The sequence below is a fragment of the Oncorhynchus kisutch genome, linkage group LG18, assembly GCF_002021735.2.
Source record: "Oncorhynchus kisutch isolate 150728-3 linkage group LG18, Okis_V2, whole genome shotgun sequence".
Taxonomy (NCBI): Eukaryota; Metazoa; Chordata; class Actinopteri; order Salmoniformes; family Salmonidae; genus Oncorhynchus; species Oncorhynchus kisutch.
This window is the reverse complement of record NC_034191.2, coordinates 44,442,095-44,463,544: the sequence shown is the minus strand read 5'-3', so window position 1 is coordinate 44,463,544 and position 21,450 is coordinate 44,442,095. Positions and strand designations below refer to the sequence as shown.

Below are 21,450 nucleotides of genomic sequence, written 5' to 3'. Positions count from 1 at the left end.
CTTGACTTTTTCACATTTTGTTACATTACATCCTTATTCAAAAATTGATCAAATAAAAACATCTGTGTCCACAATACAACTTACTGATAATGAAATTCCAAAACAGGTTTTTAGAAATGTTTGCAAATGTATAAAAAACGGATATACCTTATTTACATAAGTGTTCAGGCCCTTTGCTATGAGACTCGAAATATTTAGCTCAGGTGCATCCTGTTTCCATTGATCATCCTTGAGATGTTTCTACAACTTGACTGGAGTCCACCTGTGGTAAATTCAATTGATTGGAAATGATTTGTAAAGGCACATCTGTCTATATAAGGTCCCACAGTTGACACTGTATGTCAGAGCAAAAACCAAGCTATGAGGTTGAAGGAAGTGTCCGTAGAGCTCCAAGACAGGCTTGTGTTGAGGCACAGATCTGGAGAAGGGTACCCAAAATATGCTGCAGCACTGCAGCATCCCCAAGAACACAGTGGCCTCCATCATTCTTAAATGGAAGAAGTTTGGAACCATCAAGATTCTTCCTAAAGCTGGCCGCCCGGCCAAACTGAGCAATCGGGGAGAAGGGCCTTGGTCAGCGAGGTGACCAAGAACCCGATGGGCACTCTGGCAGAGCTCTAGATTTCCTCTGTGGAGATGGGAGAACCTTCCAGAATGGCAACCATCTTTGCAGCACTCCACCAATCAGGCCTTTATGGTAGAGTGTCCAAACAAAAGCCACTCCTCAGGAAAAGGCACATGACAGCCCGCTTGGAGGCACCTAAAGACTCTCAGACTATGAGAAACAAGATTCTCTGGTCTGAGGAAACCACGATTGAAATCTTTTGTCTGAATGCCAAGCTGGAGGAAATCTGACACCATCCCTACGGTGAAGCATGGTGGTGGCAGCTTCATGCTGTGGGGATGTTCTTCAGCGACAGGGACTGGGAAACTAGTCAGGATAGGGGCAAAGATGAACAGAGCAAAGTACAGAGAGATCCTTGATGAAAACCTGCTCCAGAACACTCAGGACCTCCAGACTGGGGCGAATGTTCGCCTTCCAACAGGACAATGACCGTAAGCACACAGCCAGGACAGCGCAGGAGTGGCTTCAGGACAAGTCTCTGAATGTCCTTTAGTGGCCCGGCCAGAGCCCGAACATCTCAGGAGAGACCTGAAAATAGCTGTGCTGCAACGCTCCCCATCCAACCTGACCGAGCTTGAGAAGATCTGCAAAGAAGAATGGGAGAAACTCCCCAAATACAGGTGTGTCAAGCTTGTTAGCGTCATACCCAAGAAGACTCAAGGCTGTAATCGCTGCTAATGTTGTTTCAACAAATTACTGAGTAAAGTGCCTTATTGCTTAATCATTGCATTCAAAGAAGTTCAATCTACAACCATTGATGGAAAATTATCTGACGAGTTTAATAAGGGTGAATTATCTTTTCTCTGGGACATATTCTTGAGCTCACAATTATTATTATATTGATGGAAAACCGCATTTTGCTTCTTAGCCTACATCATTACAAATTATGTCAATATTTCTTCTTAATTGGCTCGATAAGGTTATGAAAAAAGGGTTTATTTGATAAATGTGGCTCGTCATCTCTTGCTGCCCAAAATGGCTAGCTTTCAGGCCTAGACCTGGCAACCCTGCATACGTCCATGGTTGAACGTCATGAGCCAGTCACACTTCATATGCAATGTAAGGCAATGGCATGCATTCCATATTGTTCTTCCCTCCCATTGTATAATTACTATTTTGGAATTTGCCATCCATTTACCCAGATGCTCAAATCTATCAGTCCAAGCTGATTCTGAAATGTAGAATTTAATGAAATGAGAGGGTGACGCCATGCTGGGTCAGTTTACCCTCCCAGGTTCTCATTGATAGTGCATGTTAATTCAGGATTATTCCACTCGGCCAAGCATGAGGCGTCAACTCTGACCACTATACAAGATGAAAGCACAGTTGAACGGCCATGAATGGAAGTTGAACCCGTTTTGGTCTCATGGTCATGAAGTGTACATGTGTATTGTGAAGGCAGTCATCAGCATATGATATTCAATATCTGCCCTATATTTCTCTGACATTGACCTGTGTGTTGACTGAGTCCGCTGTGTGTGAGTAGTGTGTGTCGGCTGGCTCAGTTAGATTTTATTGGACACCATGTTCTCTGGCCCAGCAGCACATATCAGTGTGTCACGATGTGGAATTGCTTTTATACCCCAGTATGCTCACATTCCTGCCTATCGTCCATGCCCCGAGACCATTTTCCAGGAAATATCCTCTCACCTAACATTTTCCCCGAGAGTGCTTTGACATGCACGCAAATCAGTCAAAGCAAGTCTCCTCTCATTTGCACATCCCCCCCCCCCCCTGCACTTCACCATACTCAGCATCTCTGGCTGATTGCCGAAAGAGGTAGAGGTCAGCCCTGGCAATTTCTCCTCCCCCCAAAAGAAAACTCAGCAAGAACGCTTGAGAGACCTTTAGAGGGATTTCGGCTCAAATCAGCCGGACCTTAACCCCTTATAATCACACACCATCAGCCTAATACTGGATCCCTCTTTCTGAGGGTAGACAATAATTTGTTCTGGGAATTTGAATCTTGGCTAGCAGTGTCGACTGACATTTTTCGATGTACAGTATTCGGCCCTTTTAAACCCACCGGCTATTTGCGGGGGGAAGGCACATTAAGACATGCCTGGTGAATGGGATGCTAGGTCTGCAGGGGGCGATGTTGCGCTCGGTGTCACTCGGCGCAGGGTGCATCTGTTCCGCCTGCTTGCAAACAAAACACAGGTGAGCCTGCTATTGCTGCTGGATTGCAATTAGAGGTCCACAGCTGTTACACACACACCCCTCCTGACCCCCTTCTTCACTGTGCTGTTGATCTGTCTTGTCGAGGGTAGCCAGGAGATCTGTGCATATCCAAATTCGCTCCCTCTTTAGAAAGCTGTTTCCACTTGGTCAGGGAGTTGAATGCGAACACGGCCGCTCTCTGGTTGCCAGCGATGAACGGGAGATGCAAATTCAATTAGGCCGTTTCTTGTCATTATAGATATGCAAAGGCATATTCCATTGTTCCTTTTGTTTTGTAGTCATCTGTGTCATTGCGCTGGCCCTTTTGTTTAGGTGTGAAGTGATAGGATTCAAACAAACCCATCACAGATGAGGTTCTCAGAACTGCTGAATGAATTGTCTCACAAGGTCTCTATGCAAGCTTCACCACTACTGAAAATAGCCTCAGACATTTTCTTTCAGGCATGGTATTGGTCACATTTCAGGTGTCAGAAGTTTGCAAATCAATTATTTATGGTTTAAGCAAACATAATCTGTCAGAGAGAACTGAAATCGTCCGATGGATCATATGTGAAGACGACCTGGGTTAGTATTTCTCAACATCTGGTTTGTGAATGGGTGCCAGTCTGTTTTGATGCTGCTGGCTGGTCCCTGAGACACGCATTTTGTCAGTTCTACAATGTTTTATGTATGTGGCCCCCCATGGAGGAAGCTTGCCGGTCCCTGGTCAAAAGAATGGCTGAGAGCACACCTATCAGGTGTATACATTTTGTCTCACTTGTCTAACATCTGGACCACCTAATACCTCCTTCAGGAACTTCAAGAGCTTAAAGGCCTAGGGTGGTCTCAAAAAGCTTTTCATTCCCTACAAAGACATTTGTTTAATCAGAAGTGAAATCAAATCACATTTTATCTGTCACATGGGCCGTATAGAACAGGTTACCTAGAACACCTTACCATGAAATGCTTACTTATGAACCCTTAACCAACAATGCATAGTTGAAAAAAAGCAAGTAAGAAAAATGTGCTCAATTAACTTAATTAAGGAAAAATAGTAGCACAATAAAATAACAAATAAGCCTATATACAAGGGGTACCGGTACCTAGTCAATGTGCCGGGGTACGGATTAGTCGAGAAAATTGAGGTAATATGTATACTGAACAAAAATGTAAATACAACAAATTCAAACATTTTACATTTTTCAATCAGTCAATTGAAATAAGTTCATTAGGCTCTAAGCTATGGATTTGACGTGACTGGTCACAGATACCTTTTTCAAAAATGTAAGGGCATAGATGAAAAAAACTCATCTAATAACAGTATCTCTGTGCTTTGAAATTGTCATCAATAAAATGGAACTGTGTTCATGTTCGTAGCTTATGCCTGCCATACTATAACCCCACCGCCACCTTGGGGCACTCTGTTCACAATGTTGACATCAGCAAACCGCTTGCCCACACAACGCCATACAAGCTGCCAACTGCTCTAAAACGACATTGGAGGCGGATTATGGTAGAGAAACATTTGATTATCTGGCAACAGCTCTGGTGGACATTCCTGCAGTCAGCATGCCAATTGCGTGCTCCCTCAAAACTTGAGACATCTGTGGCATTGTGTTATGTGATCAAACTGCATATTTTATTTGATTGTCTCCAGCGCAAAGTGCACCTGTGTAATGATCATGCTGTTTAATCAGCTTTTTGATATTCCACACCTGTCAGGTGGATGGACTATTTTGGAAAAGAACAAATGTTCACTAACAGGGATGTAAAAAAAAATTGCGCAACATTTGAGAGAAATAAGCTTTGTGTGTGTATGGAAAATTTCTGGGATCTTTTACTTCAGCTCATGAAACATGGGACCAACACTTTACATGTTGCGTATACATTTTTCTTCAGTATACATGTAGGTAGTGGCAAGTTGACTATGCATAGATAATAAACAGAGAGTTGCAGCAGCGTGTGTGTGTGTGTGTGTGTTGTGTGTGAGAGAGAGGGAGAGTATAGTGTGTGGTTAGAGTCCAGTGAGTGTACATCAAGCATGTGCAAGAGAGTCATTGTAAAATAATATGAATATATACAAATCAAAATATGGGGATCAATGTTATGGAGTCTTATGGCTTGGGGGTAGAAGCTGTTAAGGAGCCTTTTTGTCCCAGCCCTTGCGCTCCGGTACCGCTTGCCGTGAACAGTCTATGACTTTGGGTGGCTGGAGTCTTTGACCATTTTTAGTAGCACAGAGGCAAGAGTGAAGAAGAACAATAGCTTTTCCAAGGAAAGGGAGCTTTTTTTCTCACCGCCGGCTGATCAATGATATAGAGATCTGGTGGTCAATGTTCCACTTGCCTAAAAAAGCACTGTGGGACCCACCACAGACCTCTCCATCTTCATCAACCACTCCTACCTTGGACAAACCAAACCAGTGGGACCTGCTTCAGGATCATTACCCCAATAGACAGAGGCTGTCTCCTCTCACTCTCTATCCCACTCCGACCCACTCCCAGCCACAGTAGCTGAGCTCCTACTAGTGCCACATATGATCAGACGGACATGATCACCCACACCTGCCTCCCTCCCATCCCTTCCCCTTCTCTCCACCACAGCCACCTCTGCCAGCTCTGGGGTTGACTGATGGACTGTGTTCTCCTGTGCATCTGTTCTCTGATGGGCTGTGGCCAACCTGCACGCTCTTCTCTGTGCTCACCACAGGTACTCCACAGTGGCTCTGTTGTGTGTTAATTGTGAGTGGGCCAGTGCTGGGCTGTGACACATGGCTAATATTTTATTTTCCCAACAAAGGTCATCATCAGTTATGGCTGACACGCTGCCCCCCCCCCCCATAAAGGATGTCTGATATTTTATTAAACATGAGTTTTGTTCGGCTGGCGCTTAAGAGGCAAGATAGCAGATGTAAGATCTCATTATATTTTGGCTTACCTTATGGTGTCAGGTCTGAATCCCCCCCTCTGGGGACTTCAAGGGCTCATGGATGTTGTTTCACAGCCTACATATAAGTTTGAGTTGGACACTTGTCAACTTCTCAGTAGAAGCAGGGCTGGTAAATTAGGTTTCACCTTCAGACCAAGCGCTTTGAGAGACCATGCTAAGTTCACAAAGTTAGAAATTGATATCTCGATTTATAATTTGACACAAGGTTACAGTCGGAGCTCTGTGCTTGAAGGCAGGAAACCTCAAGCTGTTTCCTGCCTTCAAGATGGCGTCGGACGGGATGGCTGACGTTTTATGGGCTCTTATTAACCAACGGGGGGACCTAGTGAAAGACCTGCAGAGAGCTGGGACCAAAGTAACAAAGCCTACCATCAGTAACACACTACGCCGCCAGGGACTCAAATCCTGTAGTGCCAAACGTGTCCCCCTGCTTAAGCCAGTACATGTCCAGGCCCGTCTGAAGTTTGCTAGAGAGCATTTAGATGATCCAGAAGAAGATTGGGAGAATGTCATATGGTCAGATGAAACCAAAATATAACTTTTTGGTAAAAACTCAACTCGTCGTGTTTGGAGGACAAAGAATGCTGAGTTGCATCCAAAGAACACCTTACCTACTGTGAAGCATGGGGGTGGAAACATCATGCTTTTGGGGCTGTTTTTCTGCAAAGGGACCAGGACGACTGATCCGTGTAAAGGAAAGAATGAATGGGGCCATGTATTGTGAGATTTTGAGTGAAAACCTCCTTCCATCAGCAAGGGCATTGAAGATGAAAGAAGGAGTGGCTTCGTAAGAAGCATTTCAAGGTCCTGGAGTGGCCTAGCCAGTCTCCAGATCTCAACCCCATAGACAATCTTTGGAGGGAGTTGAAAGTCCGTGTTGCCCAGCAACAGCCCCAAAACATCACTGCTCTAGAGGAGATCTGAATGGAGGAATGGGCCAAAATACCAGCAACAGTGTGTGAAAACCTTGTGAAGACTTTTGACCTCTGTCATTGCCAACAAAGGGTATATAACAAAGTATTGAGATAAACTTTTGTTATTGACCAAATACTTATTTTCCACCATAATTTGCAAATAAATTCATTAAAAATCCTACAAAGTGATTTTCTGAATTTTTTTCTTCTCATTTTGTCTGTCATAGTCCACTCCACACTGCCCTTTCACACCTGGACAAAAGGAACACCTATGTCAGAATGCTATTCATTGACCACAGCTCAACGTTCAACACCATAGAGCCCTCAAAACTCATCACTAAGCTAAGGACCCTGGGACTAAACACCTCCCTCTGCAACTGGATCCTGGGCTTCCTGACGGGCCGCCCTGAGGTGGAAAGGGTAGGTAACAACACATCCGCCACAATGATCCTCAACACGGGGGCCCCTCAGGGGTGCGTGGTGCTCCGTCCCCTCCTGTACTACCTGTTCACTCATGACTGCATGGCCAGGCACGACTCCAACACCATCATTAAGTTTGCCGATGACAGTGGTAGGCCTGATCACCAACAATGACAATCACCAACAATGATGAGACAGCCTATAGGGAGCAGGTCAGAGACCTGGCCGTGTGGTGCAAGGACAACAACCTCTCCCTCAACGTGATCAAGACTAGATGATTGTGGACTACAGGAAATGGAGGACCGAGCATGCCCCCATTCTCATCGACGGGGCTGTAGTGGACGAGGTTGAGAGCTTCAAGTTCCTTGGCGTTCACATCACCAACAAAATAACATGGTCCAAGCACACAAGACAGTTGTGAAGAGGGCACAACAAACCTATTCCCCCTCAGGAGACTGAAAAGATTATGCATGGTTCCTCAGATCCTCAAGAGGTCCTACAGCTGCACCATAGAGAGCATCCTGACGGGTTGCATCACTGCCTATTATGGCATCTGCTCGGCCTCCAACCACAAGGCACTACAGAGGGTAGTGTGTACGGCCCAGTACATCACTTGGGCCAAGCTTCCTGCCATCCAGGACCTCTATACCAGGCAGTGTCAGAGGAAGGCCCTAAAAATTGTCAAAGACTCCAGCCACCCTAGTCATAGACTGTTCTCTCTTCTACCGCACGGAAGTCTATGTCCAAGAGGCTTCTAAAAACAGCTTCTACTCCCAAGCCATAAGACCCCTGAACAGCTAATCAAATGGCTACCCAGACTATTTGCGTTGCCCCCACCTCTTTTACACCGCTGCTACTCTCTGTTGTTATCTATGCATAGTCGCTTTAATAACTCTACCTACATGTACATATTACCTCGACTAACCGGTGCCCCTGCACATTGACTCTGTACCGGTACCCCCTGTATATATATATATATATATTTTTTTAACCTTTATTTAACTAGGCAAGTCAGTTAAGAACAAATTCTTATTTTCAATGACGGCCTAGGAACAGTGGGTTAACTGCCTGTTCAAGGGCAGAACGACAGATTTTGTACCTTGTCAGCTCGGGGATTTGAACTTGTAACCTTTCGGTTACTAGTCCAATGCTCTAACCACTAGGCTACACTGCCGCTTCGCTATTGTTATTTTACTGCTGCTCTTTAATTATTTGTTTCTTTAATTTCAAATGGTTTTTTTGTGTGTATTTTTCTTAAAACTGCATCATTGGTTAAGGGCTTGTAAGTAACCATTTCACTGTAAGCTCTATACTTGTTCTATTCGGCGCATGTGACTAATTAAATTTGATTTGATTTGGAGATCACCTCAACCAAAAATATTGTTTTTCTCTGTCCTTTTTGTGGAACAAGAACATTGTTTTAGGTGACAACAAAGTAGCCCAACAATAAATAAAAAAAACGTGCGTATTCTCAGAACGCCATAACCGACATATCCAGAATAATGCATTTTCCTGTTTTGCTTTAGCTTGGTTCAGGAGTTAGGGGGCTGTGGTTATACTGTACGTGAGCAATGCATCACCAGGCGTATATAGCATTACAGAAGACAATAATGGCATCAAGATAGATGAGTAAATGATTGCGGGTGAGGTCACCAAGCATCACAAAATTTCCAAGCATCACAAAATTAACCAAGGGCATGCCTTTCCACACAAACAGCCCAAAGGATGTAGTCACTCCCGTCTCCTCCCGGCATTATGACACCTGTCGTAACCATTGAAAATAACAATCCTGATCTATGGGGATGCCACAATGAATCCACTGTAATAGAGGAGTCGTGTGTGAATGCGGCACCAACCAACCAGGCAACCAACCAGGCAAGGCCATGTTTGTGATACGGTAGCAATATTAAGGTGTTCATGGTGCATAACGCAGGTGTTCCAGTGTGTTCCCATCGCACCTGTGGATAGTGCCAGGTTTGCTAGTTAGCCCTGCTCTCTGTCTCACTTCAGTGTCCTGTGCGGATCTCTCTCATTAAACAGCTGTCAGGCCTCTCTTTGTCTGCGCTCACTGACAGCCACTGTCACACGGCAGGAGCACACACTCAACACACACAACCAGAAATTGCATCTCTAATACACAAGCAACCTTCCCCTCAGTCTCCACCTCTCCAGACAGTACTGTATCTGACTGCCGCATAGACCACGCTCTGAGAGACGTATTGGGGTTTAAGTGTCATGCGATTGCATTGCTGTGAATTATCTGTCAGAGGATGGTACTTGTATACAGGCTATTTCACTGCATAATATCCTATTATTCCAGAGACAGTCATGTATATCTATATGGGTCAATGTGATTTATTTGCGTATGAAACCTTTGTCAGTAAGACGGCAGTAAGAGTGCTATCTATATACCTGTTTTACGGAAGTTTGTTTGAAGAAGTCGTCCCCGCAATAATGGAGTGACGTTAAGAGGTTTTTACAGAGCCAACTAGAGGAGGAGGTTATATGGAGGAAAATGACTCATCAAAGCAGGGTGATCATGACTCACTTTACCCCCTGCACGAGCTCCCCCGTCTCCCAGACAGGAACCCTTGACATTACAACCTTGTCTCGGTGGCGGTCGCCGTCATGGTTTGTACAGAACTTCTATTTCAGGTGCCAGCTCATTGCAGCTCATATGTACTTACCCCATCTGCATTGTTGTTCCTGACGATGAGCACCTCTCAATTAACTGTTTGAACATTTGATTTATTCTGAGTTAAACTTCTTCTATGAGCTCACTGAAACCAAAGCTGATCCTTTTTCTTCCTGATGCATTTATATTTTGTACTCGGATCCATTGTTTTATTCATACTGATCACCGAAGAGCTACTGGGCTAGGCCTTATGTCAGTTTAGCAGGCCTCTTTGCGGTGGTCTCATGCTTTGGTAGACAAATAATTCCTTCATTGAGCCAACATATCACTAAAAGTATTCACCAATGGGCCAATGGATGTCTTCTCTCTTCTCTTCAAACCCCACTGCCTCACAGCAAAGCTACCAGAGCAGAAAGCCTCTCGAACAGAAAGGGACACGACGATAGCACTCTGTGGTCCGTGCTGCGAGAGCGAGAAGGGATCCTGGAAGGGCAGAGGGGATGGAGGAGTGGGGAGTTGTGGAGTGGTTGCATTTCCCCAGTGTGGCTCGGCCATTATCCATGTTTCACAGCTCCTCAGGAGGAGAGAATCACATTTTTTGCCACCACAGCCGCCGCCTGTCAGGAAAAGATCGTGCTCCATCCATCCATTCTTCCCGGGGACTCCATTACACCCTGATGGGCAGGGATTGAAAACCAATTGGGGATACAGGGACATAGAGAGAGCGATGTATGGGCATGCGGCACTGCGCAGGCAGGCAATCTGCTGTGATGAAGAGGCTTCTCTTGTGACATCCTTCCGGGTTCCCCTTCAAGCCCACTGCGTTGCCCCCATTCGCTAGCCACCGAATCACCCGCCGTATTGCGTTCCCAGACGCCCCACAGCCTGCTGCCATCAGCCCGGGTGCATCCATCCACACCTCGGTGGATAGCGAAAGAAAAGAGAGATGGATTCAATCACTTCTGGAAGACAGGAGCAAGTGGAGACAGAGATAGTGGGGGAGTTTGCAATTTAGTTTTCTTTTGCAGGTAGGGTACAGGTGTAAGCTATGTTTGCCATAACTTTGGAAGTTGAGAGCGAGGGGGGGTTGGACTTACAAAGCATCTCCATAGTCTCTCTGCACATTTGTGTTTATCCTCTTACAGAACTGAAGACTTGTTGTGACTGGATCCACAGCGGGGACACTGAACAAACGGCTGCGATTTATTCAACACATCATACACCAGCTGTGAAAACAGACGCCCAATCATTGCTAAACATCCCTGAACGTTTCAGGAAGTTTTTGTGATAGGAGATTTTTTAGTCTCCTACAGATTCTTATCGGAGTTTTGTGTTTTTAACTTAACGCTTGGGACTCATTTCTTTGACGTCACTGCCAGTGAAAATGTCTACTTTTCTCCACACTCAATATACCCTGACTGTACACAACATTAAGAACAACGCTGCTGGGTTTTTTAAGCTCAACAGTTTCCCGTGTGTTTCAACTGAATGGTCCACCACCCAAAGGACATCCAGCCAACTTGACAAAGCTGTGTTGAGGCTGAATTGAGGCTGTTCTGAGGGCAAAAGGGGGGATGCAACTCGATATTAGGAAACTGTTCTTAATGTTTTGTACACCCAGTGTATTAACTGTTCTTTATTTAATTGAGCCCAGGAGCTATAGTTAGTTTATTAGGCATCTGTGAGGGAGTTCTTGAATTATTCTAATTTGTTTTATTAGTTTATCAGATATAAGATGTTCTATTTAGCTTGATGAGAATATAATGAACACTTTTTTTTTTTGTACTTTGCATGCCTCTTTGCCAAAGTATTGGAACTGCTCAACAAACATCTCCTCTAGCAATGCTTTGGTTTTGTCAGAATCATGCTGTATGTTTACACCATATTCACATACAGCAAGCTAACGGTGCTTTAAAAACTCTTGATCTCTTTGTAGACATGCCTTTGGTACTTTAATTATTCATCCAGAACCTTCTCTCTCTCTCTCTCTCTCTCTCTCTGTAGGTGCCCTATGTGAAAGTGGCCCCTGAGGACATTCTGAAGGTTCAGTTCCCCCGCTTCACCACCCTAGACCTGCGCCCCACCAACACAGACATCAGCCTGGCCGTGGCTGGCCTGCTCACCTTTTTCAACAGCACTACAGCCTGCCTCATCTGTGCCCAGGCCGACTGTGAGTGGGTCACGCACCACTAGCTCTTTGTTGTTATTTGTACCATATACACATATTCCATTTACATGTGCACCCACATTTTTGCATGTGCACACACATGAGCTTGCACACACGGGTGCATATTCATGCATGTGCATATGCACTAGGGCTGGCCCCGACTAAAGAAATCTTGACTCTCCGAAAGTCGTTTGTTCTTTCAACTAATCGATTGATCGACACTTTTAAAGGTGTATTGTTCCATACGGTGCATTTGAAAAGTGATCAGACCCCTTTACTTTTTCCACATTTTGTTACGTTATAGCCTTATTCTTTAATTAAACCATTTTCCCCCTCATCAATCTACACACAATACCCCATAATGACAAAGCAAAAACAGTTGTTTAGAATTTTTTGCAAATTTATTACAAAAAAACGAATCAAATATCACATTTACATAAGTATTCAGACCCTTTAATCAGTACTTTGTTGAAGCCCCTTATATGGTGATTACAGACTTGAGTCTTCTTGGGTATGACGCTACAAGCTTGGCACATGTATTTGGGGAGTTTCTCCCATTCTTCTCTGCAGATCCTCTCAAGCTCTGTCAGGTTGGATGGGGAGTGTTGCTGCACAGCTATTTTCAGGTCTCTCCAGAGACATTCGATCGGGTTCAAGTCCGAGCTCTGGCTCGACCACTCAAGGACATTCAGAGACTTGTCCCGAAATCCACTCCTGCATTGTCTTGGCTGTGTGCTTAGGGTCGTCGACCTGTTAGAAGGTGAACCTTCGCCCCAGTCTGTTGCTCAAAAATATTTTGGAGTATAAATATAAACAGGACCAGCACCCAAAATGAGTTCCGGAATCTGTTTCAGTCCAAGTCAAGCGCTGATAAGAAGTAATCGGGTGGGTAGGCATATTTTATGACGTTTCCACTGGATCAGAGAATGACATTTTCCCTTTCACTCTGAGTGGTTATCAAAAGGGAGAGAGCTGGAAAGATTTCTCAAATGTTGTAAAAAACAGACAGTGTTTGAGGTGGGGGGAAAAACGTACTTTGAGAAACTGCGCTGCTCATTAGGGATGGTGCATTAAGCCAATCAGAATGACTATCAGATCCCCAAATAGTCACATTTATACGCTCACATTTGCACGCAGGCCAGGTAGCTTATAGGCCTGTATACGTCTATGCGTAATCAGGTGCGCGCTCCCAACATTGACTGGAGCACTACAAATAAAAGACAATGACTAAATTGAATTGACCAAACTCCTAAATGTAATGATGGAAACTAAAACGTGTTTCTCACAAGTGTAGCATAGGTTGTGCGCTCTGCAAACAATGTGTCCACTCCAACAATGAGAATGGTAAGACTGGAATAATAATACATTGAATGCATTGAATGCACAGAAATGATCATAACCAAACAAAGATTAGACATTTTTGGAATTAACGGTAAATATACTACTGGTGATATATGTAATGGGGAATTGAAATAGGCTACACTAACAATCAAATGCAAACAATTCACACGATGAGGTAATGAAACATTGGTGGGAGAGAGGGCTGCTTTGCGCTGCATGGTCAATCCGATGTCTGCATAGGCCATTGAGCATTGTGTTTATACAGGAGGTACCGCCCCCACCTACCGTTATTCAAGATCACCTTTCAGTGGATACACCCACACTCAAGCCTATGTATAACCCAAATGCATTTATTATTGCATAATTCTTCCCCCCACAATGAGTCATCATCTGGCAAAACGCAGGCAAATTACTTTGCTTTTCACATAGGCCATTAATGCATCTTTCTCTTTTATTCCAGTGTGACAATAAGTATGGAAGATTAAATCCCAGTCTGTTTCCTCCCTTCTCCGTACAGGAATCAGTAATTACAAGTGCCCGTACAAAGTCACATTGATGTCATCTGCTACAGGCCAACTTTCACCTTAATCAGCTTAGGGCTTTGAAGTGTGGCGGACTGGATTTCTGCTCTCGATTAGAACCGAGGTGCTCTCAGCTGGCACGAGCCCCCCAGCCCACTCTCTCCCCACCATCAACCCCACCCCTCATTCAACTCTCCCAACCAACTTCAGAAAAGAATGGTTGACGTTTGTGCTCATCCAAGCCAGTTAGACTGAGGTGTTACCCGAGAAACAGAGATAACAAGGAAGAAAAGAGGGAAGAAGGAAAATTAAACGCCCACCAAAGGCTAAAGACATTAGTGACTCAGAACTGCATGGACTTTGATTCTTGACAATGACTGCCCGTGTCAAAACTAGATAATTAGTTGTTATTTTCCACTGGGTGTTTAAGCGTGCTCCTTTCAATCTGTCGTTCATTTGAGAGCTCATCAAACGATGTTGGTAATTATCCCAAAGACACATGACAGTTCCGTGCCTCGCAAGAGTGAAATGCTGTGAATTATCGACATACCCATGAAGGGCGGCGATCTCACCATCTACAAGCTGTGTGAGACAGAAACCTCAAAGGTTTCCTTTTTGTATGTCTCTGTCTGAGCTCCTGTCTGTGTCCGTGTGGACTAAGGGGGAATCGATAAGGCATGGGGAGCATGGCCCTTCCCTTCCTCATCAATGACAAGGATGCTAGTCACTTTAGCTGATTGAATCTAACCCTACTACTTGAATTGCTCGTGGGGAGCGGAGGCTGAGTGATTGCTCTGCCATGTGACCCTTCTGCAGCGCCACTGTAAAATACCCGTGATGGCTTGGGCTCTGCAATGTGCTGTTGTAGCAATAGCCACGGTACCGTTTGCTGGCTGGCAGAGGCCCCAAGACGGTCGACGCTGGGCTCATTAATCACCGCGGCCGGTGACAGCCTAATAGAGCGTTGCCGAGCCATGAATATTTCCCAGCCTGACCCTGGTTTCCTGGCAGAGAGAGAGAGCGAGAGAGAGAGACAAAGAGAGAGGCCCACCCAAAGGCACAGGTAGCGCAAAGAAGGAAACCCATTGATCTAGCTAACCTGCCTACCGCTATCGATGGCCATGTGGTTGTGTGTGGATTCACCGCACTCATGGAGTAGTACAGTTGGACATAGAGAGCCTAGCCGCAGGGGTGGAGGACGACTGTGTGGGAAAGTGGAGCACTTTGTTAACAGGGAGATTTGTGCATGGGAGGTCAGCTGGCGAGTAGCGGGAGGGGACCGATCACCCACTCTCTACCTCTTGGGGAGGGGAGGGCATCCTGGTCAACAATACAGCTTATGTTATGAATCCGCTATCACCTAACGTAGCATTTTATCATCTGAATTGAATGAGCTGGAAGAAAAGCAAATAGTAGTACCTTTTGAATGTTAAAAACACCTGAATTGACTTCTCTGATGACATGCACCTCGGCAACCAACTCATAATGTTTTTTTTATTGAGAGAAGATAGACTCATCAACAGGTTTTAAAGGCACACAACTGTCAAGGTAGACGTTTGTGTCTCCTTGGAGCGGAACAATTATAGGATATGTTTGCTCTACGATACGACTCGCTGCTCTGAAAATGTCATGAGTAACCTGTAATTAAAGTTGATCAAGAATGTCTCTGTCTCAGGAGAGAGCTGGATCAATACACTCTTTGGGAAGACAGACCGGTTAACTGGGGTGATGAAATGATTTAGCTGGTAGCGGCAATGACTTTTTGTTGTTTGTTGTCCGGGGATCAAGCTGAGAAATCCTCCCGACGGGATGACATTCAAAGAAAGTTTCAATACGGATTATGATATATTTACAGCTCCAGTAACAGCAGACGTCAGCCCACCGTAAATGTCCCCATCAGAATAAATAGTTGCTGTGCTGTCAGTTCTGTTGCACTTCTTCCCTACTGAAAGAGAGCAGTGAGTGAGGAAACTGTGGAGAAAAGATGGCTCCACCAAATGCTCTTAAACAGAGGGATGAGAGTGAGCTTCCTCCATTGGCTCTCCCTGGTTTTTCTTCTATGTTTCCCCTTCCTTTTCCCTGCCCAGAGACATTAATTTGATGCAATACGCAGCGTAATGGGATTTTGATGTGTGGTTCTGGAGGGGGGGGGGGGGGGTTCTTCTCTTTATCTTTTTTCTCGCTTTGGTGTCTAATGAGAACAAAGCAGAGGAGAGCCCTGGTCGGCTGTCTGCTCGTCTACCAAGATGAAAGATGGAAGAAAGTTCCCTTTCAACGGGGAATGATGAGAAAGGATCACTCAGACCCACAACATCCCAAACTCCCCGTCCTTGTCCATTAACAAGATCTACTGACACGCTGAACTGTTTTTATAAGAGAGAATGATAGACTATCGACTTTTTGACCTGTGTGGTTATATTCAGGTTAGGATAAGTTCATGTACTGACACGCTACGAATGCCTAGACATTAGCGCATGTCCTATCCCAAGCACTCTAGTTAACGAATGCTGCTGGCCTGGAGGGAAAACTACATTGAAGCAATTTAACTCTCTTCCATCTGCCCGTCAATCGATTGTATCACCCGATTTATCATAGTCATTTAGGTTCGGGCTGTTTAAAAAGTAGATCTATCTTGTCCTGTGAAATGCCATGAAATTCTGCAGACTGCACCCATTTGGTTGTACAGTACAGGGTTCCCAGACCGCAGGAGTCCAGCAGCCCAGTTCTACAGACTAGGGTGCAGCCAGTTGGGAGCTGTGACACTGGCATGAACCTGTCATTGGTCCTGGCTGAGCAGTGTATTTGCATAGAGGCACTAAGTGCAGGAAGGTAGATGAGAGCCGGGGCTTTGTGAGAGCCCAGTGAAATGTGACGGCCTGTGAAAGGGGGAAATGACTGGCTGCCCAGACTGAGTGGCAGGCCCTGCCTTTATCTGTCTGCCAGAGAGGCAGCGTCAGGCAGAGCTACAGTATGTGTGGCCCTTGTTAATGAGGCACACCACATGGCAATATCACACACCGACCGCTGCAGGCAGCAGCAGCACAGCCTCCACAAAGAAAACAGCCTTCACACGTCTTCTAACCTTCCAGGGTCTCCCTTTTTTCCACGGCTAACCGAGAAACAGTGCCTCCCCGTTTTAGCATAATGATGTTCTAGCATGGGTTCAACAGCCTGAAACGTGGAAGCGACATGGCTGCCAGAAATGGTGCCACATAGGTCAGGGCCACAAAAGAGCTTGTGAAATGAAAATGTACACGCCCGTTGCTTTGAATCGGGCACAGCCTGAACACTAAACGGGTCTCTCCTGAGATTGCCTCTCCACTGGCTGAATGAAAGGGAACGGTAGGAGGGGCAACCTCTGCTGTGGACACTGAGCAGCGAAGTGTGCGGTCTAGTGTAATGTACGAAATGTGAAATTGGTATGTGATGCCATGCAAACAGGCAATGGAGATGGAGCAGGTTTTTAAGCCTCATCACAGTTATGCTGAGTAACTCAACAGGTAACAGAGCTGATAGTCTCAGAGCAGGCAGGCGTCATTGCTGATGATTTGCGTTTCTAGACAAACCGTTGAAGGCATTAGGATTCAATGAGTAGGGACACATAGTGCTTTAAGAACAGCAGCTGCTGCATGTAACCAAAAGAAGAAAACATTGATTATATGTAAATGTTGTTTTTTTAACGATAATCAATGCTGGTCTCAGTTGTAATGTAATATATTGTATGTCTTGACTCCCATGAATGCATAGTTTCAGTCAAGTGCCACTGGAAACATACAGTTAAGTCGGACGTTTACATACACATAGGTTGGAGTCATTAAAACTCGTTTTTCAACCATTCCACAAATGTCTTGTTAGCAAACTATCGTTTTGACAAGGTGGTTAGGACATCTACTTTGTACATGACACAAGTCATTTTTCCAACAATTGTTTCCAGACAGATTATTTCACGTAAAATTCACTGCATCACAATTCCAGTGGGTCAGAAGTTTACATACACTAAGTTGACTGTGCCTTTAAACAGCTTGGAAAATTCCTGAAAATTATGTCATGCCTTTAGAAGCTTCTGATAGGCTAATTGACATAATTTGAGTCAATTGGAGGTGTACCTGTGGATGTATTTCAAGCCCTACCTTCAAACGCAGTGCCTCTTTGCTTGACATCATGGGAAAATCTAAAGAAATCAGCCAATACCTCAGAAAAAGAATTGTAGACCTCCACAAGTCTGGTTCATCCTTGGGAGCTATTTCCAAACACCTGAAGGTACCGCGTTCATCTGTACAAACAATAGTACGCAAGAATAAACACCATGGGACCACGCGGCCGTCATACCGCTCAGGAAGGAAATGCGTTCTGTCTCCTAGAGATAAACTATACTTTGGTGTGCAAATCAATCCCAGAACAACAGCAAAGGACCTTGTGAAGATGCTGGAGGAAACGGGTACAAAAGTATTTATATCCACAGTAAAACGAGTCCTATCTCGACATAATCTGAAAGGCCGCTCAGCAAGGAAGAAGCCGCTGCTCCAAAACCGCCATAAAAAAGCCAGACTACGGTTTGCAACTGCACATGGGGACAAAGATCATACTTTTTGGGGAAATGTCCTCTGGTCTGATGAAACAAAATAGACCTGTTTGGCCATTGTTATATTTGGAGGAGACCAAAGCCGAACAACACCATCCCATCCATGAAGCACGGGGGTGGCAGCATCATGTTGTGGGGGTGCTTTGCTGCAGGAGGGACTGGTGCACTTCACAAAATAGATGTCATCATGAGGATGGAAAATGATGTGGATATATTGAAGCAACATCTCAAGACATCAGTCAAGAAGTTAAAGTTTGGTCACAAATGGGTCTTCCAAATGGACAATGAAACCAAGCATATATCCAAAGTTGTGGCAAAATGTCTTGAGGACAACAAAGTCAAGGTATTGGAGTGGCCATCACAAAGCCCTGACCTCATCCTATAGAACATTTGTGGGCAGAACTGAAAAAGCGTGTGCGAGCAAGGAGGCCTACTAACCTGACGCAGTTACACCAGCTCTGTCAGGAGGAATGTGCCAAAATTCAACCAACTTATTGTGAGAAGCTTGTGGAAGGCTACCTGAAACATTTGACCCAAGTTAAACAATTGAAAGGCATTGCTACCAAATACTAATTGAGTGTATGTAAACTTCTGACCCACTGGGAATGTGATGAAAGAAATCAAATCTATTATTCTGCACACAGTTCACATTCTTAAAATTAAATGGTGATCCTAACTAAGACAGGGAATTTTTACTAGGATTAAATGTCAGGAATTGTGAAAAAGCGGAGTTTAAATGTATTTGGCTAAGGTGTATGTAAACTTACGACTTCAACTGTATAACATAACTAAAAGCGGAAAAACCATCAGCGAAGGGATTATATCAAAAATAAAATTTTCACTTATAATGAACCAATATCCAATCTCTAATGCGGTCCTGGGAACTAAATGAAGGAGGTGGTGTTTAAGAATAGCACCTAGCAATTAATTTCTTTACAATTAGACAATTATTACAGGTCATCATATAAATTATTTTAGGTGTTAAGGATTTTAATGACCGTGTTATTGACAAACAAGGCATAAAAATTTTATTTTTGTTTATCGAGGGAAAAAAGCACATTGTCATGTCTCGTCAGAGACAGGTTGAAAATATTCATTGTTATTTTTATTTGTATGATTATGGTGTTTCTCACACAAAATAATGTCTTTGTATTTTTAACTCATTCAATTGAGGGCTAGTGCTCAGAAATGTGACTTTAATACCCAGAAATTCATTACCTTTAAGAGATTAACTGTCTACCTGCTCATAATAATATCACTGTCTTCGTCCCTGTCCCCGCAGGCTTATTAAATCTGGAGAGACTGTTACGCCAGTTCCTCATCTCCAAGGAGACACTATCGGTTCGCATGCTGGATGACAGCCAGGATCCCACACCCCTTCTCAAGGAGATCCGCGATGATAAGACTGCCACAATCATTGTGGATGCTAACGCAACAATGTCCCACATAATTTTGGAAAGGGTGAGTCTGTCTGTCACAGTGAGCTCTTTCCCGGTGTTCTTAGACATCTCAGCAGTAGCGGATGATGCAAATTTTTTTTCTCACGATCTATATGTCAATGCCAAGATAAAGTTCAGCATCAAGGTTGATATTGAAAATAATTGAACAAGCTACAAGCTGAATCACTTGCTAGTGAATGAGTGTTGGACTGAATGAATGTTAACTTGAAACATCCAATACTGAGAGACCGACTGATCTGTTCTCCTGTACATAGACTTACTACCATGAATAAACCATGGCATATCTGTAACGCCATATTTGGAGACTTGAGTGGTGTGCAAATGCAACTAGAGGAGGTTGTTGAGTGCCCTTGGGCTTAGCACTTAAACCGCTAGAGTACAGTAGAGATGAGAAATGAAAACCAATGCTAGAAATGAGAAATGAAAACCAATGCAATTAGCTTTCTAAGAAAAAGGTCTAGTCAGACAGTGCATTTTACTTCAAGTGACAGACGTGAGATGTAAATCATGTTCTGTTCTGCGCTCGTTCATTAACAACGGAGATGTACATTCATCTGATTCGTTTTTGTAAGACTAGAACGACTACGGAAAGGGTCAGCCGCGCATTCTTAATATGTGTAAATTGTTCATATTTATAACAAATACAATCCGAAACATCAGAAACTCTCATTAATATTTCTCGAGTATAAAAGAGAATAGACGTGACCTCGGTTTATTACGATTTTTATTTTCCCTTTTTGACAATTTACAGACATCTGTTGGTAGCAACGGCTTTCTTTGTTGATAAAATAACATATAATTCAATCATGGAATGATGAACTCTTTTTGAGCTATTTATTCTTTCCATTGAAGGCATCTATCACTCATGAAGTTATAAATTGTGTGCTTATAAAGAAAATAGTCATTTGGTGGGTGCTTATATTTGTTCTATTATTTATGTGTTTTTTTTGCGTATCCACAATCTCCCCGAGACACAGCCAGGGTCTGCCATTATCAACAGCAACCCTGGAGCAATCAGATTTAAATGCCTTGCTCAAGGGCACGTCGATAGATTTTTCATAATGTCAGATCAGGGATTAGAAGTTGCAACCTTTCAGTTACTGGACCAATGCTCTAAGCATTAGACTACCTGTTGCCCTGTAAAATTGCCAGCTGAGATTGGCAGCTCAATGTCAATGATTGAACCCGGGGCCTCATACATGCAAAGCATGCTCTCTACCACTAAGCCACGTAATATAATAACATCTAATTGGACGTTCATATCAGATATGACTATTCGTCACAGTAAACTGTCAATATGACCTTTCAATGATGTCTGTTTCCACTTATAGAACCATACCTGAAGTGAACAGAGAAGTTAGCAATTAAAGCAACAAAATAGAACACTCTGTAGCTTGGCAGAGTTCTTCCCGACACCGAAATGAACTTTGCGTGATAGGACAAGACTCCTGCTATCCCTTCTAAAGAGCTATGATTAGATCTAAAGGTGACAGAAACACAGGTGAAGGGCAGCTTGCAGCATATGGCTGTGTCGTAATTATAACATAGAGATTGGATGCATGACTGCGGTGAAGGAGACAATGACTAAAGCAAAATGGAGAGAGAGAGAGAGAGACGGACAAAAGAGACAGCGAGACAGAGAGAGATAGCATTGGCTAAGGGTGCATGATAGGGTT

The 21,450-nt window shown here is 44.1% G+C and overlaps 1 protein-coding gene across 1 annotated transcript in view; it reads left to right on the top strand.

Annotated features, from left to right (window-relative positions):
- The window catches only part of grik4 (glutamate receptor, ionotropic, kainate 4), a 202,237-nt gene that overhangs the window by 70,767 nt on the left and 110,020 nt on the right, over positions 1 to 21,450 (top strand). The window contains exons 4-5 of the mRNA XM_031796144.1: positions 11,708 to 11,873; positions 19,597 to 19,775. Coding sequence (XP_031652004.1) covers positions 11,708 to 11,873; positions 19,597 to 19,775 — 345 coding nt within the window. The remainder of the gene's footprint in view (positions 1 to 11,707; positions 11,874 to 19,596; positions 19,776 to 21,450) is intronic.